Source organism: Hibiscus syriacus, unplaced genomic scaffold (genome assembly GCF_006381635.1).
Source record: "Hibiscus syriacus cultivar Baekdansim isolate YM2019G1 unplaced genomic scaffold, ASM638163v2 tig00110986_pilon, whole genome shotgun sequence".
Lineage (NCBI taxonomy): Eukaryota > Viridiplantae > Streptophyta > Magnoliopsida > Malvales > Malvaceae > Hibiscus > Hibiscus syriacus.
Genome location: NW_024062940.1, coordinates 232,845 through 255,346, shown reverse-complemented (window position 1 = coordinate 255,346; position 22,502 = coordinate 232,845). Strand labels below are relative to the sequence as shown.

Sequence of the window (22,502 nt, the reverse complement as noted above, 5' to 3'; positions counted from 1 at the left end):
ATTCTCAAAAGTCACACCGGAGGATTGGCTACCTTCCATACCTCTTAGTGGTGAGTTAAATTAATAAATTGAAAAGTAGTGTTATAGACGGTAAATTAATAATGTTTGTTGCGTAATTACAGCAACAGGCGTTGGAAGCCAACAATAAAGAAAGTGTGTGAGAATATTTCTACCTTCTGGGGTGTCATATTGGATAACTATGTGAAATTCACCGACTGTGAGAAGGTAAGACACCATACCAATTGCAAATGATGTTTTCGGATATAGAATGTTGAATTTTGTCAAATTGGGTGTGAAATTTGTTGCAGATAATGATCACAATAACTACCAATTCACACTGGTATATGTTGGTGTTGGATATGGTAGATCATGTTGTAACAATATATGATAGTATGTTTACAACTGAAGCAGCTAAACAGAGAGTGAAGGATGCTAAGAGATTGGTATGTATGTATGTATGAAAGGACATTATGTAAATTATATGCATAATTTTTTTGGTGCATAACTTCTTCTATTTAATGCAGATTAAAATATTAGATTCTTATAATAAGAAACGCATTTGGGTTGAGTCATGTGGATCTCTAGGAAAGTATCCCTTGAAAAACTTCAAATTTGTGGAGCATAAGAAGAATAAGCAATTGAATGGGTATGAGATGTTATCACAAATAGAAAGCTTAATTTATGCAGTATTCATCATAATTGACATGTGTGGTTTTCAAATTTTGTAACAGATATGATTGCGGCATGTATGTGATGATGTGGATGGAATCGATCGGTTCTACAGGGGCAACTGGTGATTTTGTAAGTGGATAGAAAAAATTGGTTGTGGTAAAATTGTTAAAAGTCGTAGATTGAATGCTGTAGTTGACAATACTTAACGTTCTGACAATTTGAATATAGGTTGTTGGAGACTGGGATCGATCGCGAGTATTAAATGATCTCGTAAGCCACAATCAAAATGAACGAAGACATGAGATAACAAAAGCTGCAATATTACATAAGAATAACAAAAGGATGCAATGATGTAAATGTCGAGTTAATTTTGTATAAGATTTATAATTTTGTATACGATTTATATTTTTGTATGTGAATAATTATGAATGAGATGAGAAAAGTTAGCAGTATGTTGTTGTACATGTTTCTTATACACATTAAGGGTCATGTCGATACTTGGAAGTAAAAGGCAAATTTACAATATGGCCAACAGGGTGCACCCATAAAGTGTCGATCCATAATGTAATATGTAATTTTTCAATCTAACCGGTACAATTATACCGGTTTTATGAGAGGATATGTCTAAATAAGGTGTCGACACTAATATAGTTTGTGTCGATATTTTTTTTCCAGAATGAATGGAAAACAAGGTGCACCCATAAAGTGTCGATCCATATATAAAAGTGTCGATCCCAAAATCATCGAACCCAAAAGTATAATGTAATATGTAATTTTTCAATCTAACCGGTACAATTATACCGGTTTTATGAGAGAATATGTATAAATAATGTGTCGACACTAATATAGTTTGTGTCGATATTTTTTTCCAGAATGAATGGAAAACAAGGTGCACCCATAAAGTGTCGATCCATATATAAAAAGTGTCGATCCCAAAATCATCGACCCAAAAGTATAATGTAATATGTAATTTTTCAATCTAACCGGTAATTATACCGGTTTTATGAGAGGATATGTCTAAATAATGTGTCGACACTAATATAGTTTGTGTCGATATTTTTTTTCCAGAATGAATGGAAAACAGGGTGCACCCATAAAGTGTCGATCCATATAAAAGTGTCGATCCCAAAATCATCGAACCCAAAAGTATAATGTAATATGTAATTTTCAATCTAACCGGTACAATTATACCGGTTTTATGAGAGGATATGTCTAAATAATGTGTCGACACTAATATAGTTTGTGTCGATATTTTTTTTCCAGAATGAATGGAAACAGGGTGCACCCATAAAGTGTCGATCCATATATAAAAAGTGTCGATCCCAAAATCATCGAACCCAAAGTATAATGTAATATGTAATTTTCAATCTAACCGGTACAATTATACCGGTTTTATGAGAGGATATGTCTAAATAATGTGTCGACACTAATATAGTTTGTGTCGATATTTTTTTCCAGAATTAATGGAAAACAGGGTGCACCCATAAAGTGTCGATCCATATATAAAAAGTGTCGATCCCAAAATCATCGAACCCAAAAGTATAATGTAATATGTAATTTTTCAATCTAACCGGTACAATTATACCGGTTTTATGAGAGGATATGTCTAAATAATGTGTCGACACTAATATAGTTTGTGTCGATACTAATTTAAATATCAAGTGTTTTCCACCGTTTATATAGTACTCTTAATCGAGAAACCCTAAACATAAATGCAAGCTGGCAGATCTTCCTCTTTCTTCTACCGTTATCATAAGTGACGATCATATTCAGGTAAATTTATCGATATTTTATGGGTTTGATTGATTTCTATATTGGAGTTTTTATCCTGAATGTGTTTGTGTTCCATTGTAATAGGGGTAGCATCCAACCAAAATGGCTCCAAAACGTCAGCGTCAGAAGCGAGGTCTTTCTCAAAGCTCTTCTCAACCCAGTTCTTCTCAACCACCTCCTTCTGTAACAAACGATTCTTCTGAGGAAATCAGGTCCTTCGAAACTCTGAACTTTAGATCCGACATGGAGAAACAAAGATGGCAGACGAGTTTAAAGTAAGGAAGATTCGTCCCGAACGTGTCATTGACCTGGGTTTCTTGTTTGATGATAAATATGCATTTAGTTTTAAATCCACATTTACATCTTGGGGTTGGCTTGAATTCCTTGGTGTAGAACCAAGATATTATCCCAACCTAGTTAGAGTCTTCTACAACAATGCTTCCTTACAGCACGAGCCTAATAAGACTAATATAATAGGAATTAATACACATGTCATGGGGAAGGATATATATATATCTCCAGAAACTATTGCGGAGGGTTTAGGTGTAGCGAATACAGGGGATTCAGATGAAAATGGTGTAGATTGGTCTACAATTAAACGGGTTACTAGAAATAGCCCAATTCACCTCGATGTAGAGTCGAGAGTGTTTCACAAAATGCTCACATGGTATATCCGGCCTAGTGGGGGAAAACATTCAACGCTTCGAGACAGCGATTATTGGTGGATAGCAAAGTATAAATCCAAAACGGCTCCAAACATTGCAAAACTCATATTTAATACAATTGTATATATGGTCACAAAGGGAGCAACAATTTCAACTACACGACCATATGGATGTGTCATCACCCATCTGTTGAAGAAGAAGGGAGTTGATTTTTCGCATGACGCCCCTGTTCGATTAACCCGCAAGATTGACATGGTATTTATTAAAAAAGCGGGATATGATTTTGTTGAAAAAACTCGGTTGGAAGCGTGTCAAGGAGGTCGGATTAGATCAAGAGAGGGAGGAAATGGACCCCGTTGGCCATGAAGAAGAGCAACCAAGTGGAGACGCAATGATGGAAGAAGCTCCAGTTGCAGAGGATGTCACAATTAAGACCGTGATGGAATACATGGTCAATTTTCGGGAGCATATTGATTCCCTTGTGAGTGGAATGCGATCCGATATTTCATCATTGCAACGTGAAGTCTCCATGTTGCGTAACGAATTACGTCAACGACATCAACGAGTTAGGTAATTCATTATCTATGTTTCTTAACATTTACACGTTCTGAACTTTATTTTATTATCTTTTAACAGATGTGGACAACCAAGCGGTCGCAGAAGATGAAGCTGACGATGAAGATGACGATGATGATGATGATGATGATGACGATGAAGCTGGCGATGAAGATGATGACGATGATGATGATGATGATGAAGATGATGATCCAAACAAGTATATCGTGTCTGCAACGCCGCCTTCAAGAAAACTTTTAATTTTTGATCTCAATGGTGTCCTTGCCTACATCCCAAGACTGCCGGCAGGTTTTAATTCTATTCTTTTGTATCCATTATTTTAACATATAAGCGTAGAACTTTAATCTCATTTTCTTCATGTTGTAGATGTTGTCCTCAGAAGAGGATTATTTGAATTTATGCAATTTTGTGTCGACAATTTTGTTGTTGCCCTTTGGTCTTCAAAGATGAGGTTAGAACATGTTTGAGGCAATTGAATTACTGTAGTCAAAATCGTTAATATACATTTGAATGTTAACATTCAAACTTGATTACAATCTCAGGCATAACGTCGACCGTGTACTTGAGAAACTACCTGTATTTTCCGAGCATTTTCTATTCGTGTGGGTAAGATGAATGTCATTACAGTTTGCTGACTTCTCGTTGTCTATGATTCCTACATATTTATGTTCGACTGTTTGTGAACAGGATCAAAAAAATGCAAAACATACGATTCTGTTACCTACTGTAAGATCTCAATGATGTTTGGAACGCGTGTCCAGATTTTAACGAGCTAAATACACTTTTGGTCGATGATTCAGCGGAAAAAATGATTTATAATCCGGTAAGTTGCATTTATGCATATTTTTTCCAGTTGAACAGGTGTTCAGACATTGATTATTTTAACAACTTATGTGTTTATATAGAAATACAATTACATATGTCCACATACCTTTGACGCTGCTTCCCATTCGAACGACAAAGCTCTAGGTATGACACAAATTATTCATGCTTATGCGAATTTAATTTATTGTTAGTAAAATTGCACCTCATTAGTTTGATAATTGAAATTATTTATGTATGTCCTCAGAAAAAGGCGGAAACATACGAGAGTATTTGGAAAATTTGTTGAAGGCCTCTAATGTTCCGGACTTCGTTAGAAACAACCATTTTTCATCGGATTAATTTTGTTTGTCGGTACATTATTTGAACATTCTTGTGTATTTATATTTTGGTGTGATTATATTGTATGTATATTTTCATTAATTATTCCATATTTGCTTCTATGTGTACATATACATTTGAGTGTCTATACTTTTTAATATATTGTAAAGTATCTATCCTTTTTATAAAAGTGTCTATACTTTTTTCACAGTGGAAAACATTAATTTAAGGTTATCTTTTGAGTGAGTTTTAAGATATTAATTTAGTAATTATAGGCGTCTAATGATTAATTTTTTACGTTACGGTATATATTATTAAATTAAAAATTCTTAATATTATTTTATAAAATATCAAAACAATCAACTAATTTTTTTGTGCAAATGAAATTATTAAATTAATATTGTAGGTGGAAAACATGAAACATACTTAAAAAATATTGAAACATAAATTACATATCTTTAAAAAAAGTATCGATCCTTTTTATAAAAAGTATGGACACTTTCAACATATTATAATAAATAGGTAAATTTGCAATATAACCGGTATAAATATACCGGTCTTATGCGCGAATAGGTCTACAACCTATATCGACACTTTTTAATAGTGTGTCGGTACTTTATGTCCATATTGGAAGAAAAATGTGTCGATACGATTTAAAAAGTTGTCGACATTTTACACATCGCAACCCATAATTATAATGTAATAGATAATTTTGTAATATAACCGGTATAAATATACCGGTTTTATGAGCGAATAGGTCTACAACCTATATCGACACTTTATAATATTGTGTCGGTACTTTATGTCCAGATTGGAATAAAAATGTGTCGATACGATTTAAAAAAGTGTCGACATTTTACACATCGCAACCCATAATTATAATGTAATAGATAATTTTGTAATATAACCGGTATAAATATACCGGTTTTATGAGCGAATAGGTCTACAACCTATATCGACACTTTATAATATTGTGTCGGTACTTTATGTCCCCATTGGAATAAAAATGTGTCGATACCATTTAAAAAAGTGTCGGTAATTTGAAGTAACGCGGTTTTTCTTGCTTCATTCAAAAATTTATATGTACATACAATAGGAGTGATGTTGATACTTACGATATATTATATGGAGATCGTTGTCATTCCATTCCGTCTTCGAAAAAATCAGTTGATGTAGGCTGTGTGCTTGTACTCAAACTAAGCTTGACTTGAGGACATGTTAGTTTGTTATGCCCCTCACCGTTGCAGTACCCACATCGCCTAATTTTCTTCTCGACCTTGTTCTTCGGCACTTCTTTTCGCTTGCGTTGTTTTCGTTGAGGGTCACGAACATTGTTTACTACAATGCTCTGGTTGACTGAATGATTCAAACCAAACGAGTTTTCTAATTCTTCTATTAGTTTTTTCATCTTATCTCTTGCGGTTTTGAAAGACTCGTCTGTCTTTGATGCAATGTAGCATAACCTACTTGACGTTGAACGTAGAGCAGCGAACCTTGCCATTTGCATCACTTCTGGAGACACATTCAAATCAACATAGCTGGGTGCAGAAGCCTTCGCATCATTAGTCCACCTACTTTGAATCAAAGTCCCGGGCAAATATGTGTAGTCCAATTGCTTCAAAATGTGAAGTTGATGGCGACACGGAAGTCCAATGGTCTCGAATTTTTTGCAGGAGCAAATTAGAGTTTTCGTACGAGAATCAAAACTAATTTCAAATTTCCTATTTTTTTTCTGCGTACTTTGACAAAATATAATGTTGACATTCATCTGATAAGGACTTAATCTCTGCCTCAATCCGGTACAATGTCTCCCGTATAAGTTCATCTTGGAACACACGAAAAGATTCGCGGGTAAAAATCGCAGCGGCATGGCTTTCAAGGTCGACCAGTTTTGTGATCTGGAAGGGCTTGGTATGGGAACTTAAGTAATCCGCTTTCAACTCGTTCATACGCATTCTACTAATTCCATCTTCAATTGCACGAACAACATCTAAATATGTCTTCTTGTGTTTCAGTGCAATAGCTAGTGAAGCATTCATAGACTCGCACCTTTGTGTTGACCGAATATTGGCAAAGAAATGACCGGTTAGATATGCTTGTGCCCATAAGTGTCATGTATTTCCCTTCTCAATCACCCATGGATGCTTTTGGACGTTGAATTCTGAAACAATCGAACGCCATTGAATATCAAATTCCTTGGTTGTCCACCAGGAAGCCATGCATTTTGAGAATGCTGCTGTAAACTTTGGGTCACCAATGTTAGCTTGTGCATTGCGAGAAAGATGCCAAGAACATAATCTGTGCTTAGCATGAGGGATAACAGATTTGATAGCCCTCTGCATTGCCCTATCCCCATCGGTTACAACAGAAATAGGTGATTTATTCATCATGGCTTCTAAAAAATTCTGTAGCACCCACTCGAAAGATTGAGACGTTTCGTCAGCGATTATGGCAGTGGCAAACACAATTGTGTTATGGTGATGATTGACACCAACAATAGGCATAATTGGTCAACCATACAAATTATCTTTGTACGTTGTGTCGAACGCAATTACATCACCGAAGCATGTGTAATCCGATCTCGATGTAGAATCCGACCAAATAAGATTATACAATGCCCCCGATTCGTCTACCGAGTATGTCATAAAAAACCCGGGATCATCATGTTTCTTATAATCAAAGTAGGCAATAAGCGCATTCACATCCCCATCGACGATTTCCTTTGCTTTACCTCTTTGAAGTGCATTGTAGAGGTCTTTATGTGTAAATCCAACATTATGATAGCCCCCTGCCTGCTGCGTTAAATAGTTCATTACTTGTGACGTGCCAACACCGACCTCTTTCAATGTTGTTGCCTCATCGATATCAGCCTTACTTACAGCTCGATTAGAACGCATAAATGGTGTCATAGCAGATGTGCACAATGCATGATTATGTTTCTGATCAGACTTACTTATAACCCACTGATCGTTTGTATTTGTTGCTGTAACTACGACTCTAGCCTTACATCCTGTTCTTGTGACTGGCGTATGAGCACGTTGACGATCAACAGTATTGACTTTGATACTCGAAACCCTTCTTTGGAGCAACAAAATTCTTGTGTCTTCACATTCCCTTCCACGTCAAGCCGTGTTGTTCCCTTACGTGCACTAAACCCATGTTCCCGTGCGAATCCCTTGTAAAAGTGCCAAGCTTGATCACGTGAACAGAAGAGCTAACCAACCAATCTGTCAGATTCATCAACATTATGTACTTCATGGCATTCCTCGGTTGGCTTAACATTGTCTACATCAGTATTATCCATGGCAAAATTTTGTTGTGCAAGTTCAGTGCTCCAGGAGTTGATGGATATGTAAACGAAGGTTCATTTTGAACATGTTTCTGTCGTGCTGCTTTCAATAGGATGTGGCATTGGTAGTGGTAGTTAAAGGGTGGGTACAACATTAAATTCGCAGTACATATATTTAGGTATGTACAATAACTACAAGTATATTATCATTTTAAATTCGCAGTACACTGTTAAAAAAATTGAAACATAAATTACATAAGTTTTAAAAAAAGTATCGATCCTTTTTATAAAAGTATGGACACTTTCAATATAATAGGTAAACATATGATGTAATAGGTAGCCCTTATATAATGTAATAGGTATCGTTTATATAATGTAATAGGTAGTGGTTATATTGTAAAGTTTCTATCCTTTTTATAAAAGTGTCCATACTTTTTCACTGTGGAAAACATTAATTAATATTAATTTTTGAGTGAGTTTTAAGATATTAATTTAGTAATTATAGGCGTCTAATGATTTATTTTTTACGTTACGGTATATATTATTATTAAATTAAAAATTCTAAATAATATTTTATAAAATATAAAAACAATCAAATAATTTTTTCTGCAAATGAAATTATTAAATCAATATTGTAGGTGGAAAACATGAAACACTGTTAAAAAAATTGAAATATAAATTACATAAGTTTTAAAAAAAGTATCGATCCTTTTTATAAAAAGTATGGACACTTTCAATATAATAGGTAAACATATGATGTAATAGGTAGCCCTTATATAATGTAATAGGTATCGTTTATATAATGTAATAGGTAGTGGTTATATTGTAAAGTTTCTATCCTTTTTATAAAAGTGTCCATACTTTTTTCACTGTGGAAAACATTAATTTAATATTAATTTTTGAGTGAGTTTTAAGATATTAATTTAGTAATTATAGGCGTCTAATGATTTATTTTTTACGTTACGGTATATATTATTATTAAATTAAAAATTCTAAATAATATTTTATAAAATATAAAAACAATCAAATAATTTTTTCTGCAAATGAAATTATTAAATCAATATTGTAGGTGGAAAACATGAAACACTGTTAAAAAAATTGAAACATAAATTACATAAGTTTTAAAAAAAGTATCGATCCTTTTTATAAAAAGTATGGACACTTTCAATATAATAGGTAAACATATGATGTAATAGGTAGCCTTATATAATGTAATAGGTATCGTTTATATAATGTAATAGGTAGTGGTTATATTGTAAAGTTTCTATCCTTTTTATAAAAGTGTCCATACTTTTTTCACTGTGGAAAACATTAATTTAATATTAATTTTTGAGTGAGTTTTAAGATATTAATTTAGTAATTATAGGCGTCTAATGATTTATTTTTTACGTTACGGTATATATTATTATTAAATTAAAAATTCTAAATAATATTTTATAAATATAAAAACAATCAAATAATTTTTTCTGCAAATGAAATTATTAAATCAATATTGTAGGTGGAAAACATGAAACACTGTTAAAAAATTGAAACATAAATTACATAAGTTTTAAAAAAAGTATCGATCCTTTTTATAAAAAGTATGGACACTTTCAATATAATAGGTAAACATATGATGTAATAGGTAGCCCTTATATAATGAAATAGGTATCGTTTATATAATGTAATAGGTAGTGGTTATATTGTAAAGTGTCTATCCTTTTTATAAAAGTGTCCATACTTTTTTCAATGTGGAAAACATTAATTTAAGGTTATCTTTTGAGTGAGTTTTAAGATATTAATTTAGTAATTATAGGCGTCTAATGATTTATTTTTTACGTTGCGATATATATTATTATTAAATTAAAAATTCTAAATATTATTTTATAAAATATCAAAACAATCAAATAATTTTTTGTGCAAATGAAATTATTAAATTAAATAATTCAAATTGAAAATTAAACAACAAATCAATTAAACATTGTTGTGGGTACATTAATTGAACATTGTTATGGGTACATTATTTGGATTAATTTCGTTGAGATGGGTTATGTATAACAAAACAATCTATCTCGCATGTGAGTACTTTATTCCAACCATGTGACAAGTGTGACAACTCCATCAACTCACAACTCAGCTTTGAACTCAATCAATATTGTCTTTTAGCTTGATGGTTCATAAAGCATGTTACTTGAACAGTATGAATCAATTATGCAATTTTCATGTTCAATTTAACACTGCATTTCAAATTCATTTCATATGTAATTGGAGTTTGAATTTAAATTTCAATTTGAGTTTGAATTTCAATATATATTTCGGCTCCACTATAAATATTAGCCCAAGCCAATATGCATGTTATCATTGATTATTCCTAATTTCCATTGTTTTTTTTCCAACGTATAAACGCGAGGGAAATCCCGACCATTTTATTTTTTGGTCAACTTTAAAGCGTCAGAAACGTTTCGGGCGTATGATCTGGGTGGTATACAAGAAATGTAACAAATAGCAACTAAAATCATAAGTTGAGTACCACCCAAATCATAAGTCTGAAATACTTCCGATGCTCATCAAAATCCAAAGCTCATATGGTGCCAAGCAAAAGGAAATCCAAATCCAAATCTCATATGATGCCAAGCAAAAGGAAATCAAAATCTACAACTTGAGTTTGAACATTGATATGATATGTTCAGTTGTTATCATGTTGGGATTTCTCGTTTTGATTGCTTGGATAGTTGTTCTCTTGCTTCTTCAAGTGTTCTTAAGATATTAATTTTTGAGTGAGTTTTAAGATATTAATTTAGTAATTATAGGCGTCTAATGATTTATTTTTTCTGCAAATGAAATTATTAAATCAATATTGTAGGTGGAAAACATGAAACACTGTTAAAAAAATTGAAACATAAATTACATAAGTTTTAAAAAAAGTATCGATCCTTTTTATAAAAAGTATGGACACTTTCAATATAATAGGTAAACATATGATGTAATAGGTAGCCCTTATATAATGTAATAGGTATCGTTTATATAATGTAATAGGTAGTGGTTATATTGTAAAGTGTCTATCTTTTTTATAAAAGTGTCCATACTTTTTTCACTGTGGAAAACATTAATTTAAGGTTATCTTTTGAGTGAGTTTTAAGATATTAATTTAGTAATTATAGGCGTCTAATGATTTATTTTTTACGTTGCGATATATATTATTATTAAATTAAAAATTCTAAATATTATTTTATAAAATATCAAAACAATCAAATAATTTTTTGTGCAAATGAAATTATTAAATTAATATTGTAGGTGCATTCACATGAAACACTGTTAAAGTATCGATCCTTTTTATAAAAAGTATAGACACTTTCAATATAATATAATGTAATAGGTAAATTTGCAATGCTATCGGTATAAATATACCGGTTTACTTATAAAATAGGTAAATATAAACGCTATCTATTACATTATATAAGCGCTACCTAGTATGTTATTGTACTTTATAATATTTCCGGTTAAATAATATAACATAACCGGTCTAAATTTTAACCGGTCACTTGTTTAACCGGTCACGCCGTATATTAGCCGTTTTTTAAGCGCCGCACCTTTCCCCCTTCTCCGTTTAAAAATGTGTGCTACAAAATTATCCCTCGGGCTAAACTACACATTTAGTCCCTCAACTTGTAAAAGAAACAAAAATGAAAAATCATAAATAATTGACCCGCCAAGCAATCGGAGCCTCTAACTTTCGGCCACATCATATCCCATCCACGTGGCAAAATCCCCACCCACGTGAACTGTTTCTCAAAATTTCGTCTTATCCACTCTCTGAATGGGCCCCGCAATTCACGCGCGTCGCCGGTTGCCCGTTATATATTTTCCGGGAAAGTTGTTTATCCGGATGAACATACAGCTCCGCCATGTCCACCATCTCGATTGACAGAACTGGATTCCTGAATCTTTCTAGCCATGGTTCTGTACCCCGACACAAAATTCAAAGGCTTTCCCTTTCTCCCACCATGTGAGTTCTTCTTCTTTTTGGATTTGTGTCGTACTTTTTAGAGATTTAATGACTTTGTTTTTGGATAATTGATTAGGAAAATGGATTCTAAATCGTTCGAAAAGGTGAAAAAGGAAGAGGTCTCAATACAGCTACAAAAGTCGTCGGTTCCCCAGCTTGAAAATCCCAGACCCTCTAATCTCAGGTTCGACCGGCTGCAACCGTCGGATCATGAGCTGAATCAAGACCGCATATTAGAGTTCGGAAGATTCGTTGCAAGGGAGGCCATTCTTGATGAAGAATTCTGGGTATACCCATTTTTAATCTTTATTTCTTTTTTATCCCTTTTATTTGATCGAAAATGCCCTTTTGGTGCTGAGGAAAATATTTTTTTTTTATAGACAGCAGCATGGCTGAGAGCAGAAGCTCAGTGGGAGGATCGGCTAGGTGAAAGGCAAGGGTTAAAATGTTGAGCTTTTTCCCAATTTTTTTTCAAGTAAATGGGAATACACTTTGATCTTTTTGGAATCATCTAAAGAAACTAATCATAGAGAGATAATGATGAAGAGGAGTAGCCCTTTTATGCAAAGAAACAAAATGTTTGACCTATCTATGAAAACATGTAATTAATGTTAGTGAATTGTTTCAAAGTTTTGCTGCTGAAAATTTTGACCTAACAATGGATCTGATTCAATTCCCACTCCCCTTAGTGAATGCGGTGTTCTCAGAATCGATTCTTTTCTTATGTATGCATCGATAGTACTGATTTTAGCTATTCCTGATTATACAGATACGCCAATAACTTCAAAAGGCAATTCGCTGAGGAGGTAGGAGAGAATAGTGTTCTTCTCTTTGTTTCTCATAAATGCATATAGAATTTGGTTACATGTTTGCTTAGAAAGTTTCCTTTGTAGGAGTTCAATGCCATAAAAAGGCGATACAGTGGGCAACAAGGGCAGACATATACATGTGTTGTCACGGTATGATGTTCTTACTGGGCATCTTTTCCCAGATTCTTATTGCTTTTTATGTGTTTCTTCTCTCTTTTGTTAAGGTTTAATGTAGAGCTTCTCTGTTTCTCTTCAATACTGGGATACATACAGTTCCTATGTTATATTCTTAACAATTTCGTCAATGTCTGATTCTCAGGTTAGGAAGGAGGAGAGGAATGTCAAGCGTACGGTGCTGAAAAGTGTGGTTGGAACCCTTGATTTCAGCATCCGGCATTTGTTGCACGGAGAGTCTTTTCCCGGGGTACAGTGCACATTCTTTTTTACTCTGCTATTTTCTTTATCTGGTATAGGTAAAGAGGTTGTGTGTTAAGGTAATTGTGAATCTGACCTCTTGCAGGAACGTGAAAAGCATGTGTTCTGCAACATCAGCAGAACAAACCTGAATAAATATGTTTATGTTTCCAACTTATGTGTAGCAAAATCAGCTCGACGACAAAGCATTGCTAGCAATATGTTGTATTTTGTTATCGAATCAGCGAGATCGAAGGGTAAAGAACCTACAAATTTTTCCTTTAGAAGCACCTCATCTTATGCAATAAGTGAAGAAAATGCCCTTCTAAATTAGTCATTTGGTTACAGGTGTGGAACCGGTTTACGTGCATGTTCATAGAAACAATGAACCCGCTCGTGAACTGTATCAAAAGATCGGTTTCGAGGTAATTTCATTTAGTCTAGAATTTTACTCTCTGATTCATTCAGTTCTATTCAGTTTTCGCATGGGGCTGATTTATATATATATATATATATATATATATATATATATATATTGCATTGATCATCAGCTGGTTGAAATGGCGAACTCACTATTATTAAAGCAGCAGATGTACTTGCTTTGTTACAAGACATGAAATTTCTGTTGAAACATAAATCCATGATTTTTTTTTTCTATTTTTGAATGAAAAGAAAACAAACCCTTTACATAAAGCTTTGTAATCTTGTGAGGATTTGAATGATTTGAAGATGGGGAAATATTAGGTTTTAGTCCCCAAAAAATGTAATCCCCTGCCATTACTGCTCAGGGGAGTTTATGTTTCCAAATCAAAAATTGTAAATGCCTTTGGATTTCTTCCATTTCTATTCTTTGATGCTAAAAACACTGAAAATTTTTATTTTATCATATTTCTGACCGGACCGTTACGGCTCTGGTCGTTTGTTCGTATATTAAACCTTGTTCGTTTATCTGCAATTTACGCCTGGTTGTTGATATGATCTACGTGTTTTTTTCTCAAAACATGAATTTCATTCATGGAATTGTACGAAAACATCAATTTATTTGGTATTACAATTTAAGCTATGGGATCTCATCCCACGCTTACAAAGCCGTTAATGATTGAACTGGTTAGGTAGTTGGCAAAAAGAGCATCACAGGATGACACAAAATGTCCATGTTCTTTAGAAATCAAACTTCAGTACTTCACAAGTAAACTTTGGTATGGCTATGGCTGGTCATCGACACTCGAATCATATTGAAGATGACACAGAAGAGTAGTGCAAGCTTATATGTGTTCCAAAAGTGAAGACAACTTCAAACCAATGATTTCTACATTGGCATTAGAGTGACCATATAGAAAGACGTCTGTAATCTGCAAAGAAAACACCAAGACAACATAAAATTATTGATGTGGGACATATAGTTATGAAGGTCTGCGGATGACTCACGGTGCATTATATTGCAGTTCAGAAAAATGGGGACAAATAATTGGTCTTAAAAGTACCTGAGTGCATCCAAAAAGTTTAAGCACCCTCAGCGATAAACACCTATCTACGATCAAGCCCATAGCTTCGTCAGTCAGATTTCGGCACCACGATAGATCCAAACTAACCAAATTTCTTGAGCGTCTTGAGAGTGACAAGGCTGTATTATGACCGACCTAAGAAAAGTTGATCCATTTGAGGAAGGTAGAATGATACCACTAAATGAAAACAAGCAAAAAGCCAAAAGAAAAGGTTTTTACTCCCCTCCCTCCCCCTGCATAGGTGGGGAGTTATTGTGTGTGCATGATGCATGTGTGAGAAAGGTGGAGTACCTTCCCAACATTGTTCAGTGCCAGCTCTTTCAAAGCCTCCCCAGACATTTCAAGAAATGCAGCTATGGCATCATCACTATTGCATAAAAGGAGAAAAGAGTGAATTCTACATCTAATATATGAATTCCAATGCGCCCCATTGGAATAAAAACACCCAAATGTGTTGAGCTCAACTACCACACAATGTCAACTACAAGGAATCGACTAGCAAAACATAATAGAGAAGACCGTGCCATAAGCTTATATGCCATAGTAATCCCAGCCAGAAGTCATGGTAAATACCTGAAAGTGTTGCAGCGGAGTTTCAACGAATGATCGACAACCACTGGCCAAGTATTTGTCTTTCAGTTTGGGTACAATACCGATGTCAAGTACTCGTAAACATGAACAAGTTTCCGCAATGATTTTCAAGGAAGAATCAGTTAATTTCCTGAAAGAAAATACAGGCATCCAACTTACTAAATGAGCAAAAGAAACTCAAAACCAAGGAGCTCCAAAAGATTATAAATATACATTAAGTATTAAGTAAGCATACCTACAACCCGACAGAATCAGTTCCCTGATACCATCACCACTTGCAGCAATAAATTCCTTGATAAATTTATCCGTAACAGATTCCAATCCTTCTACTGAAAAGACTTCCAAATGCTCCAGCTTTTTCAATGATGGAAGCATCAGCATGGCATCAATACTTTGGCAATCGTTGATAAATAGTTCTAGTAGAACCGATGCCAAGGAGGAAGCTAAAATCTCGATAGCACCATGGGTAAGAAATGAACACTGGCTGAGGTTTACAGATCTTACTGCAGGCGCAGAAGAAACAAGAACACTTAACCCAGCATCTGAAAGGCGATATGCACCGCTCAATTACAATGTAGTTAATGCAGGCAAGCTGTTTAGTGATCGAGCTAAGGTAGAAGGTATAATATAATCCGCCAAGCACTGACCACAGTAATCAAGTTGGATAACCTGAATTGACATCACAACAAAGTTACAACCTTTACATTATCCATAAAGAACTATCAGGAAATGGATTAATAACAATAACTTTACACTACATATAGATGAATATGAACTTCCATCACAAAATACTAAGCTTTCCATCAATACCAGTTCAAATCATCTATGAAACATAGTCTATGATCCAAAACAATAAATAAACAGCCTACCGTCAAGTTAGAAGTGTCACACTTTTCAAAAGATACAGTAAAGTGATCCTCAGTTAACCATGAGCATTCCCTCAAGCGAATTTCATTAGCGGATCCGCTAAGGAGGAGATCCAGAATGTTACTATTCATTTGTCTCGAGTCACAGAGCATTTGAGAGAGCTTGTGTCTCATGGCATCTGGGACATGATCAAGGGAAGCGATTGCATCTGCATTATCGGCAAGAACCCTTAGGCTCAAATCGAGCAACGATGGAGGCAACCGCTTTAACCCGTCTTTTCCTTTACCCTTTTGAGGAACCCATTTGATTTGCACGGACGGTACCTGGTCCGTGGAAGAACTCCCCCGTTGAACGTTCAAATTTGCTGCTTTATCCCTAATAATCTTCATGGCAGTAGAGAAAGGACCAGGCCAATCTTCAACAACCTTTTCTTCAATCTGTTCTGCCGACGGAATTTCCCTTTCAGCTTCCATTGATAAATTGTTATCACCTTCTTCTTCCTCTTCACGGATGTTGAAATGCGCAAATCGAGAAGCATTTCGCCTAGCCGTATCTCGAAACCGCTCCATTATCCCCCCATTTGTTCTTCTATTGCTCCTTTTATTCGGGTTTTCATCTGGCGATTTCACTTCCTCCGCGGGAAGTTCAACGTCGGAAACTGAAACATCGACTAAATTCTCATCTTTAGATTCCAAATCAGTTTCAGCAACAAATTTCCCCTTTCCTTTCTCTTCGCTACTAAATATCCTTTTTCTGTTCCTTTCCGATTCCTCAATATTCTCACTCTCTGCTATGCTTTTACCTTTCTTGTCACTTTCAACCACTTCATCGCCGCCGCCGTTGACGTCGCAGTCTCCCAGTGGACTCCTCTCGGTAACCTTTTTCCCCGAACGCAAACTCAACACCCCGCTCTCAAAATCACCATCAACATCCACACTCAACTTCCGCTTCTTCGAAACGTCCCCGTATCGACTTCCGACACTTTTCTCCACCGAGGGAAGACCAAACTGATCATCGGCATTTGAGGAACCTTTCGAAGAAAGACGAAGACTCCACCGGAGTGAGGAGGGTGCGGAACAAGAGACGGAACCGGCGGTTTTAGGGGAGGGAATGAGCAAATGCGGAGATGAAAGACGAGTGGAGGGTTGTTCACGGCCTTGAGTGGGGGTTGCGGGTGGCTCGACGTTGTTCCGAGCTTTCCGGGGCTTAGGTGGCACCGCAGGGATTTCAAGGGATCTTAGGACCGGCATCGTGGCTGGTGATAATAATGGCGGGCAGTGAAACCAACCGAGAATGGAAATAGCGACGAAATCACCTGTTTTTAGCGCCAAGGCGTTGTAATAACTATCAATACAAAGGTGTCCCTACATGTGCAGGCCTCAATCTCAGGCGGCCCAAATGCAAAAGGAAATTTGGAATAATAATAAAAACTAAATTATAATAATTATTGATGACAATTATAAAAAATCAATTATAAATATATTTTTTAAAATTCAATATTTTCAATCCATAATGTTATAATTAAAATTATTAATCTTACATTAAGAGATTCAGCACATTATTCTACTATTTAACTGACAATTGATATTCAAAAGTTTATGAATAATTTAGAGATAAAATTGTAATATTAAAAAATATAAAATTTAATTAAGAATTATGATTTAAAATTTTACGATATAATTAACCCGTTAAAATACAAAACTCTTATAAAAAAAATATTTTAAAATTCATCACATGCAATGATTTAAAAGTTTGCTTTAAATGAGTGGGCAACGCTGTACTTTCCACCGAGTCAAATTCGGTGGCTGGGCCGCCGCTGACGGCCGGACAGTACGGTATTTACATATTTCACGTAATGCATCTTCTCATTCTTTTCCATTTTTCACGTAGTCGGAATGCCAAGATTATCACATGAACAAAGCAAAAGACACACTATAATCGTTAGACGTAATGTCTTCCCAACATCTTCTAACGAATACGATAAATCAAAAAATAAATTCGAGGAGACCCTATACCAACCAATAGTTATTTCCAGCGCCCTGTCTGAGCAATTTTGCCTAACTAGATGTATCCTTCATTTCGGGGTAAAATGAAAAAGATAGTCAAAACGAGCCATCTAATTTTCCATAAATAAACTACTAAAGGTAGACAAGAGTATAAATGTAGAGGCCAACGCCTACCATTGTACTGTCCTAACACGCTAACACACGCTCTTTAGAAATTTTCTCACTGATTTCACTTTCACAGCCCCAAAAAATCCCATCTCTTTCTCTTTGGTTTTCCATGCTTTGTCTTCATTAATGGAGGTTCAATAGAAAAACCTCGGCCTGATTGCTTTTTATTACTAAACTGAGACCAATAAATACGGAGTGTGCAGGGGCCAGGGAGTAGTAAAAGCTTGATATGGGTCACCACACGCACCATAACCACCACCACCACCGATGGCGTTTCACAGCGAGATTACAGCCCGCGTCTATCGGGCCCAATGACTCGCCGAACTCACTCGTTTAAGCGGATCAATAACAGCAACAGCGGGAGTAGTACCAACAATACTTTGAGCGTGCATCATGAGATTGATCTACCGTTAAACTCACCCAGATCGGAGGTTGGAGCCGTGGGATCGGTTTCGATCGATGGGTTGAGCCAAAGGAAAGGGTTGTTGAAGAAACGGAGTGTTGGATCCATGGTTTTGGATTTTGGGTTGAAAGAAAGGAAGAGACTTGGGCATTGGATGTTCTTCACTTTCTGTGGGTTTTGTTTGTTTTTGGGTGTTTTCAAGATTTGTGCTACTGGTTGGTTTAGATCTGCCATCGAAACTGCTACATCAGACCAGGTATTTTTTAATTTTATGTAGCTTCCTTTTGTCATAGCTGTTTATGATTATGAGTTTACCTGCACTTGTATTTAATGTTGATGGATCAATGTGACAAATGTTTATTATTTTTGGACTGTTAGGTTAGTTTAATTATCTTGCTCAGGCAAGAACCAAGCGACCTTACTGTGAAGTAAATGTTGCTTTTCTTTGAGGTTCTAAGTTGGTTGGAGCACCAGGAATGCCTGTGGTGTGAAAGTATTGTACTTACCCTAGATTAATGCCTATTGCAATCGAATACAATATAAAGTTTCTTCTAAATGTTGATATTTGGATAAAAACATGTATCTCAAACAAAGCATAAGATATGTTCCAATGCCTGATAATTAGCTGACCCTATTCCCATATGTTATGGGGTAAGGGAATTGCGGGAAATTGTTTATAGTTTTTCCTTGCTAATTTGCTATCTCTATCGTTGTAACTAGGGGTTATCTGATTCCTCCACCGATGGACTAGGGCTAATGGATCAAGGCTATCATGACTATCGGTACAGGAAAGGAGGTAGTGATTCGGATCGAACTCTAATGACTTTGGCATCGGAGATAAGTGATGTGAGTTTGAAATCGGTATGTCAAATTTACTGCTTTGCTTCTGTTTGTGTGCAGGCTGAACATGTCGATGAAAAAGTAACTTAAGAGTTGATTATTCTGATTATCGAAAAGAATGTTCATATTTTTTTCATTTCTAATCCAGCGTTCAAGTATTTGGTCTCAACCAAATAGTGAGAACTTCACGCAGTGCATCAACCAGTCAAGGAATAAAAAAAGTACGGGAGTCTTACATCTCTGTTAATTTTTTTTTCTTTATGTTTTATGTGTTTGTATGTTCACAGTCATCGATGTTTTTGTTTTTTGCCGACTTGCAATTAATTTCCATGTTTTTGCTTGTTCTAAGCATCTGAATGCTGCTTTGTTGGCAGAGCTGGATGCAAAGACAAATGGCTACATTCTCTTAAATGCCAATGGCGGTTTGAATCAGATGAGATTTGGGGTCTGTTTGTTGTGTGTTTCACACTGTTTTCTTATAGCCTAACCTTTTATTATTACCATTGTCTGATGTATAAATAATTTTAGAATGCAGATATGTGATATGGTTGCTGTTGCTAAGGTTATGAAAGCAACACTTGTCCTTCCCTTACTCGATCACACCTCGTACTGGGCTGATGAAAGGTTAGTTTCTTTGTGTACTGTGCTAATGTTTCATATCGTCTGTTTTGCACCAAAAAGTACATCAGTTCCTTATCTGATTCTTTTGAATGCTGAAAATGCTTAAGATAACTTGCATTTACATGAGGCTTTCTTCTTGCGCCCTTAAGTAACTTACATCTCGTGCTATTAACGTACGGCTAACTTATGGATTATGGCAATTCCTTACATTGACATTCTTGAAATCTATTATTGGGAGCCTGCACTCTAGTGGTACGCGTACCGTGTAGCTGGAATTGAACCTTTCAACAAGACACCTATATCTTGGTCTAAGGCTAGTATAAACATATATTTTTCATTTCCAAATGTCTATACTGAAACTGCAAAACACACTTATCTTTTCCGTATAACTTTTCAAGTGGCTTTGCTTTGGTCGAACCGTATCTTATGAGATACATGTATGTAATTTACTAGTTCCTTATGATATATTTGCAGCGGCTTTAAAGATCTGTTTGACTGGCGGCATTTCATTGAGACCCTAAAGGATGATGTCCGTATAGTTGAGACAATGCCCCCCGAGTATGCTGGAATTGAACCTTTCAACAAGACACCTATATCTTGGTCTAAGGCTAGTATAAACATATATTTTTCATTTCCAAATGTCTATACTGAAACTGCAAAACGCACTTATCTTTTCCGTATAACTTTTCAAGTGGCTTTGCTTTGGTCGAACCGTATCTTATGAGATACATGTATGTAATTTACTAGTTCCTTATGATATTAGAATAACTTACATTCTTTTGTTTAGGTTAGCTATTACAAGTCAGAAGTCCGACCATTGTTGAAGAAGCACAAAGTAATCTATTTTACTCACACTGATTCTCGACTTGCTAATAATGATATCCCAAGCTCCATACAAAGGCTAAGGTGCCAGGTAAATTATAGGGCACTGAAATATTCGGCTCCGATTGAAAAACTCGGAAAGACTTTGATTTCTAGAATGCGTGAGAACGGTGCCCCTTATCTTGCTCTCCATTTGAGGCAAGTAAAAGAAATTTATTTGTTTTGCATATCGATACAACTTCCCCTTTGCTTCATACTCTTTTGTGATTGGTTTCGCATGAGGTTTGTGTAGTCAAGGCTGATCTATGTTCTTGCTTCTTTTTTTACTTTGTAGATATGAAAAGGATATGCTTGCATTCACAGGCTGCAGTCATAGCTTGTCAGCCGAAGAAGATGATGAGCTACGTAGGATGCGTTATGAAGTTGGCCATTGGAAGGAGAAAGAGATTAACGGAACAGAAAGAAGATTGCTCGGTGGTTGTCCACTAACCCCTAGGGAGACTTCCCTCTTGCTCAGAGCATTGGGTTTTCCATCAAGCACTCGAATTTATTTGGTAGCTGGTGAAGCTTACGGAAATGGAAGTATGGAGCCTCTTAAGGAAGATTTTCCTAATATCTTCTCCCATTCCTCCCTATCTACAGACGAGGAGTTGAAACCTTTCAAGAATCACCAGAACATGTTGGCTGGTTTAGACTATATCGTTGCCCAAGAGAGTGATGTATTTGTTTATACGTATGATGGAAATATGGCAAAGGCAGTTCAAGGACACAGACGATTTGAGAACTTCAAGAAGACTATCAACCCTGACAGGTAATTCTCTACCATTGTTTTCTTGAACGAATACCTTATACCGTTCCCATTTCCGGATCAAAATATTTATGAAGAATCATCATTCTGTCGGTGCAGGATGAATTTTGTGAAACTTGAGGATGATTATGATGAAGGAAATATTTCTTGGAAGGAATTCAGTTCCGATGTGAAAAAGCTTCACGAAAATCGAGTCGGAGCTCCCTATCTTAGAGTGCCTGGGGAGTTTCCGAAACTGGAGGAGAGTTTCTATGCAAATCCGCTTCCAGGATGCATCTGTCAAAGAACAGGAGAAATATAGAAGGCTGAAACACAGCTTCTGCAATTTTATCTTGATGCCACGAAGTAAAAGGCTCGACCAAAAAGGATGACTCGATTCATTGGTTGCTAAATGCCTGGTCGAGACAGAAAATCCCTGAATTGCTTGTAAACTAACACGTTAACTCTTCACCATTCATCAATGGAGGTCTTAGATAAGCCACAGCAGATTCATACAATTCTCTTTTCAAGAGATGCAGATGAAAGATGCGTTCATCAGGTGGAGT

The 22,502-nt window shown here is 35.6% G+C and overlaps 3 protein-coding genes and 1 pseudogene across 3 annotated transcripts; 2 read left to right on the top strand and 2 right to left on the bottom strand.

Moving 5' to 3' along the window:
• The first annotated feature begins 11,975 nt into the window (after nt 1–11,975).
• LOC120148733 lies at nt 11,976–14,076 on the top strand. The gene is made up of 9 exons (XM_039161763.1): nt 11,976–12,103; nt 12,180–12,390; nt 12,484–12,536; nt 12,873–12,909; nt 12,997–13,062; nt 13,232–13,336; nt 13,433–13,583; nt 13,675–13,751; nt 13,878–14,076. The coding sequence occupies exons 1-9, from the start codon at nt 12,003–12,005 to the stop codon at nt 13,941–13,943; spliced, it is 867 nt and encodes a 288-aa protein (XP_039017694.1). The 5' UTR covers nt 11,976–12,002; the 3' UTR covers nt 13,944–14,076.
• A 249-nt stretch (nt 14,077–14,325) lies between these two features.
• LOC120148754 lies at nt 14,326–17,554 on the bottom strand. Its single transcript, XM_039161782.1, has 6 exons — nt 16,292–17,554; nt 15,658–16,091; nt 15,405–15,552; nt 15,123–15,198; nt 14,811–14,966; nt 14,326–14,678 (listed from the first exon to the last, which is right to left on the bottom strand). Exons 1-2 carry the CDS (start codon nt 17,537–17,539, stop codon nt 15,990–15,992), a joined length of 1,350 nt encoding a protein of 449 aa, XP_039017713.1. The 5' UTR covers nt 17,540–17,554; the 3' UTR covers nt 14,326–14,678; nt 14,811–14,966; nt 15,123–15,198; nt 15,405–15,552; nt 15,658–15,989.
• On the bottom strand, nt 14,592–15,803 carry LOC120148751 (F-box protein SKP2B-like). Its single transcript, XM_039161779.1, has 6 exons — nt 15,658–15,803; nt 15,405–15,552; nt 15,300–15,361; nt 15,123–15,198; nt 14,811–14,966; nt 14,592–14,678 (listed from the first exon to the last, which is right to left on the bottom strand). The coding sequence occupies exons 1-6, from the start codon at nt 15,801–15,803 to the stop codon at nt 14,592–14,594; spliced, it is 675 nt and encodes a 224-aa protein (XP_039017710.1).
• A 964-nt stretch (nt 17,555–18,518) lies between the features above and the next one.
• Nucleotides 18,519–22,459, top strand: LOC120148759 (annotated as a pseudogene).
• Nucleotides 22,460–22,502: the final 43 nt, after the last annotated feature.

Coding starts and splice junctions, on each gene's coding strand:
- LOC120148733 (XM_039161763.1), top strand. CDS start 12,003: ATGTCCACCATCTCGATTGACAGAACTGGATTCCTGAATCTTTCTAGC. Junction 13,584..13,674: donor CGAATCAGCGAGATCGAAGG/GTAAAGAACCTA, acceptor ATTTGGTTACAG/GTGTGGAACCGGTTTACGTG. Junction 13,752..13,877: donor ATCAAAAGATCGGTTTCGAG/GTAATTTCATTT, acceptor ATTGATCATCAG/CTGGTTGAAATGGCGAACTC.
- LOC120148754 (XM_039161782.1), bottom strand. CDS start 17,539: ATGCCGGTCCTAAGATCCCTTGAAATCCCTGCGGTGCCACCTAAGCCC. Junction 16,092..16,291: donor GTGACACTTCTAACTTGACG/GTAGGCTGTTTA, acceptor ATGTCAATTCAG/GTTATCCAACTTGATTACTG.
- LOC120148751 (XM_039161779.1), bottom strand. CDS start 15,803: ATGCTGATGCTTCCATCATTGAAAAAGCTGGAGCATTTGGAAGTCTTT. Junction 15,199..15,299: donor CTTGTAGTTGACATTGTGTG/GTAGTTGAGCTC, acceptor TTTATGCAATAG/TGATGATGCCATAGCTGCAT. Junction 14,967..15,122: donor CACTGAACAATGTTGGGAAG/GTACTCCACCTT, acceptor AACTTTTCTTAG/GTCGGTCATAATACAGCCTT.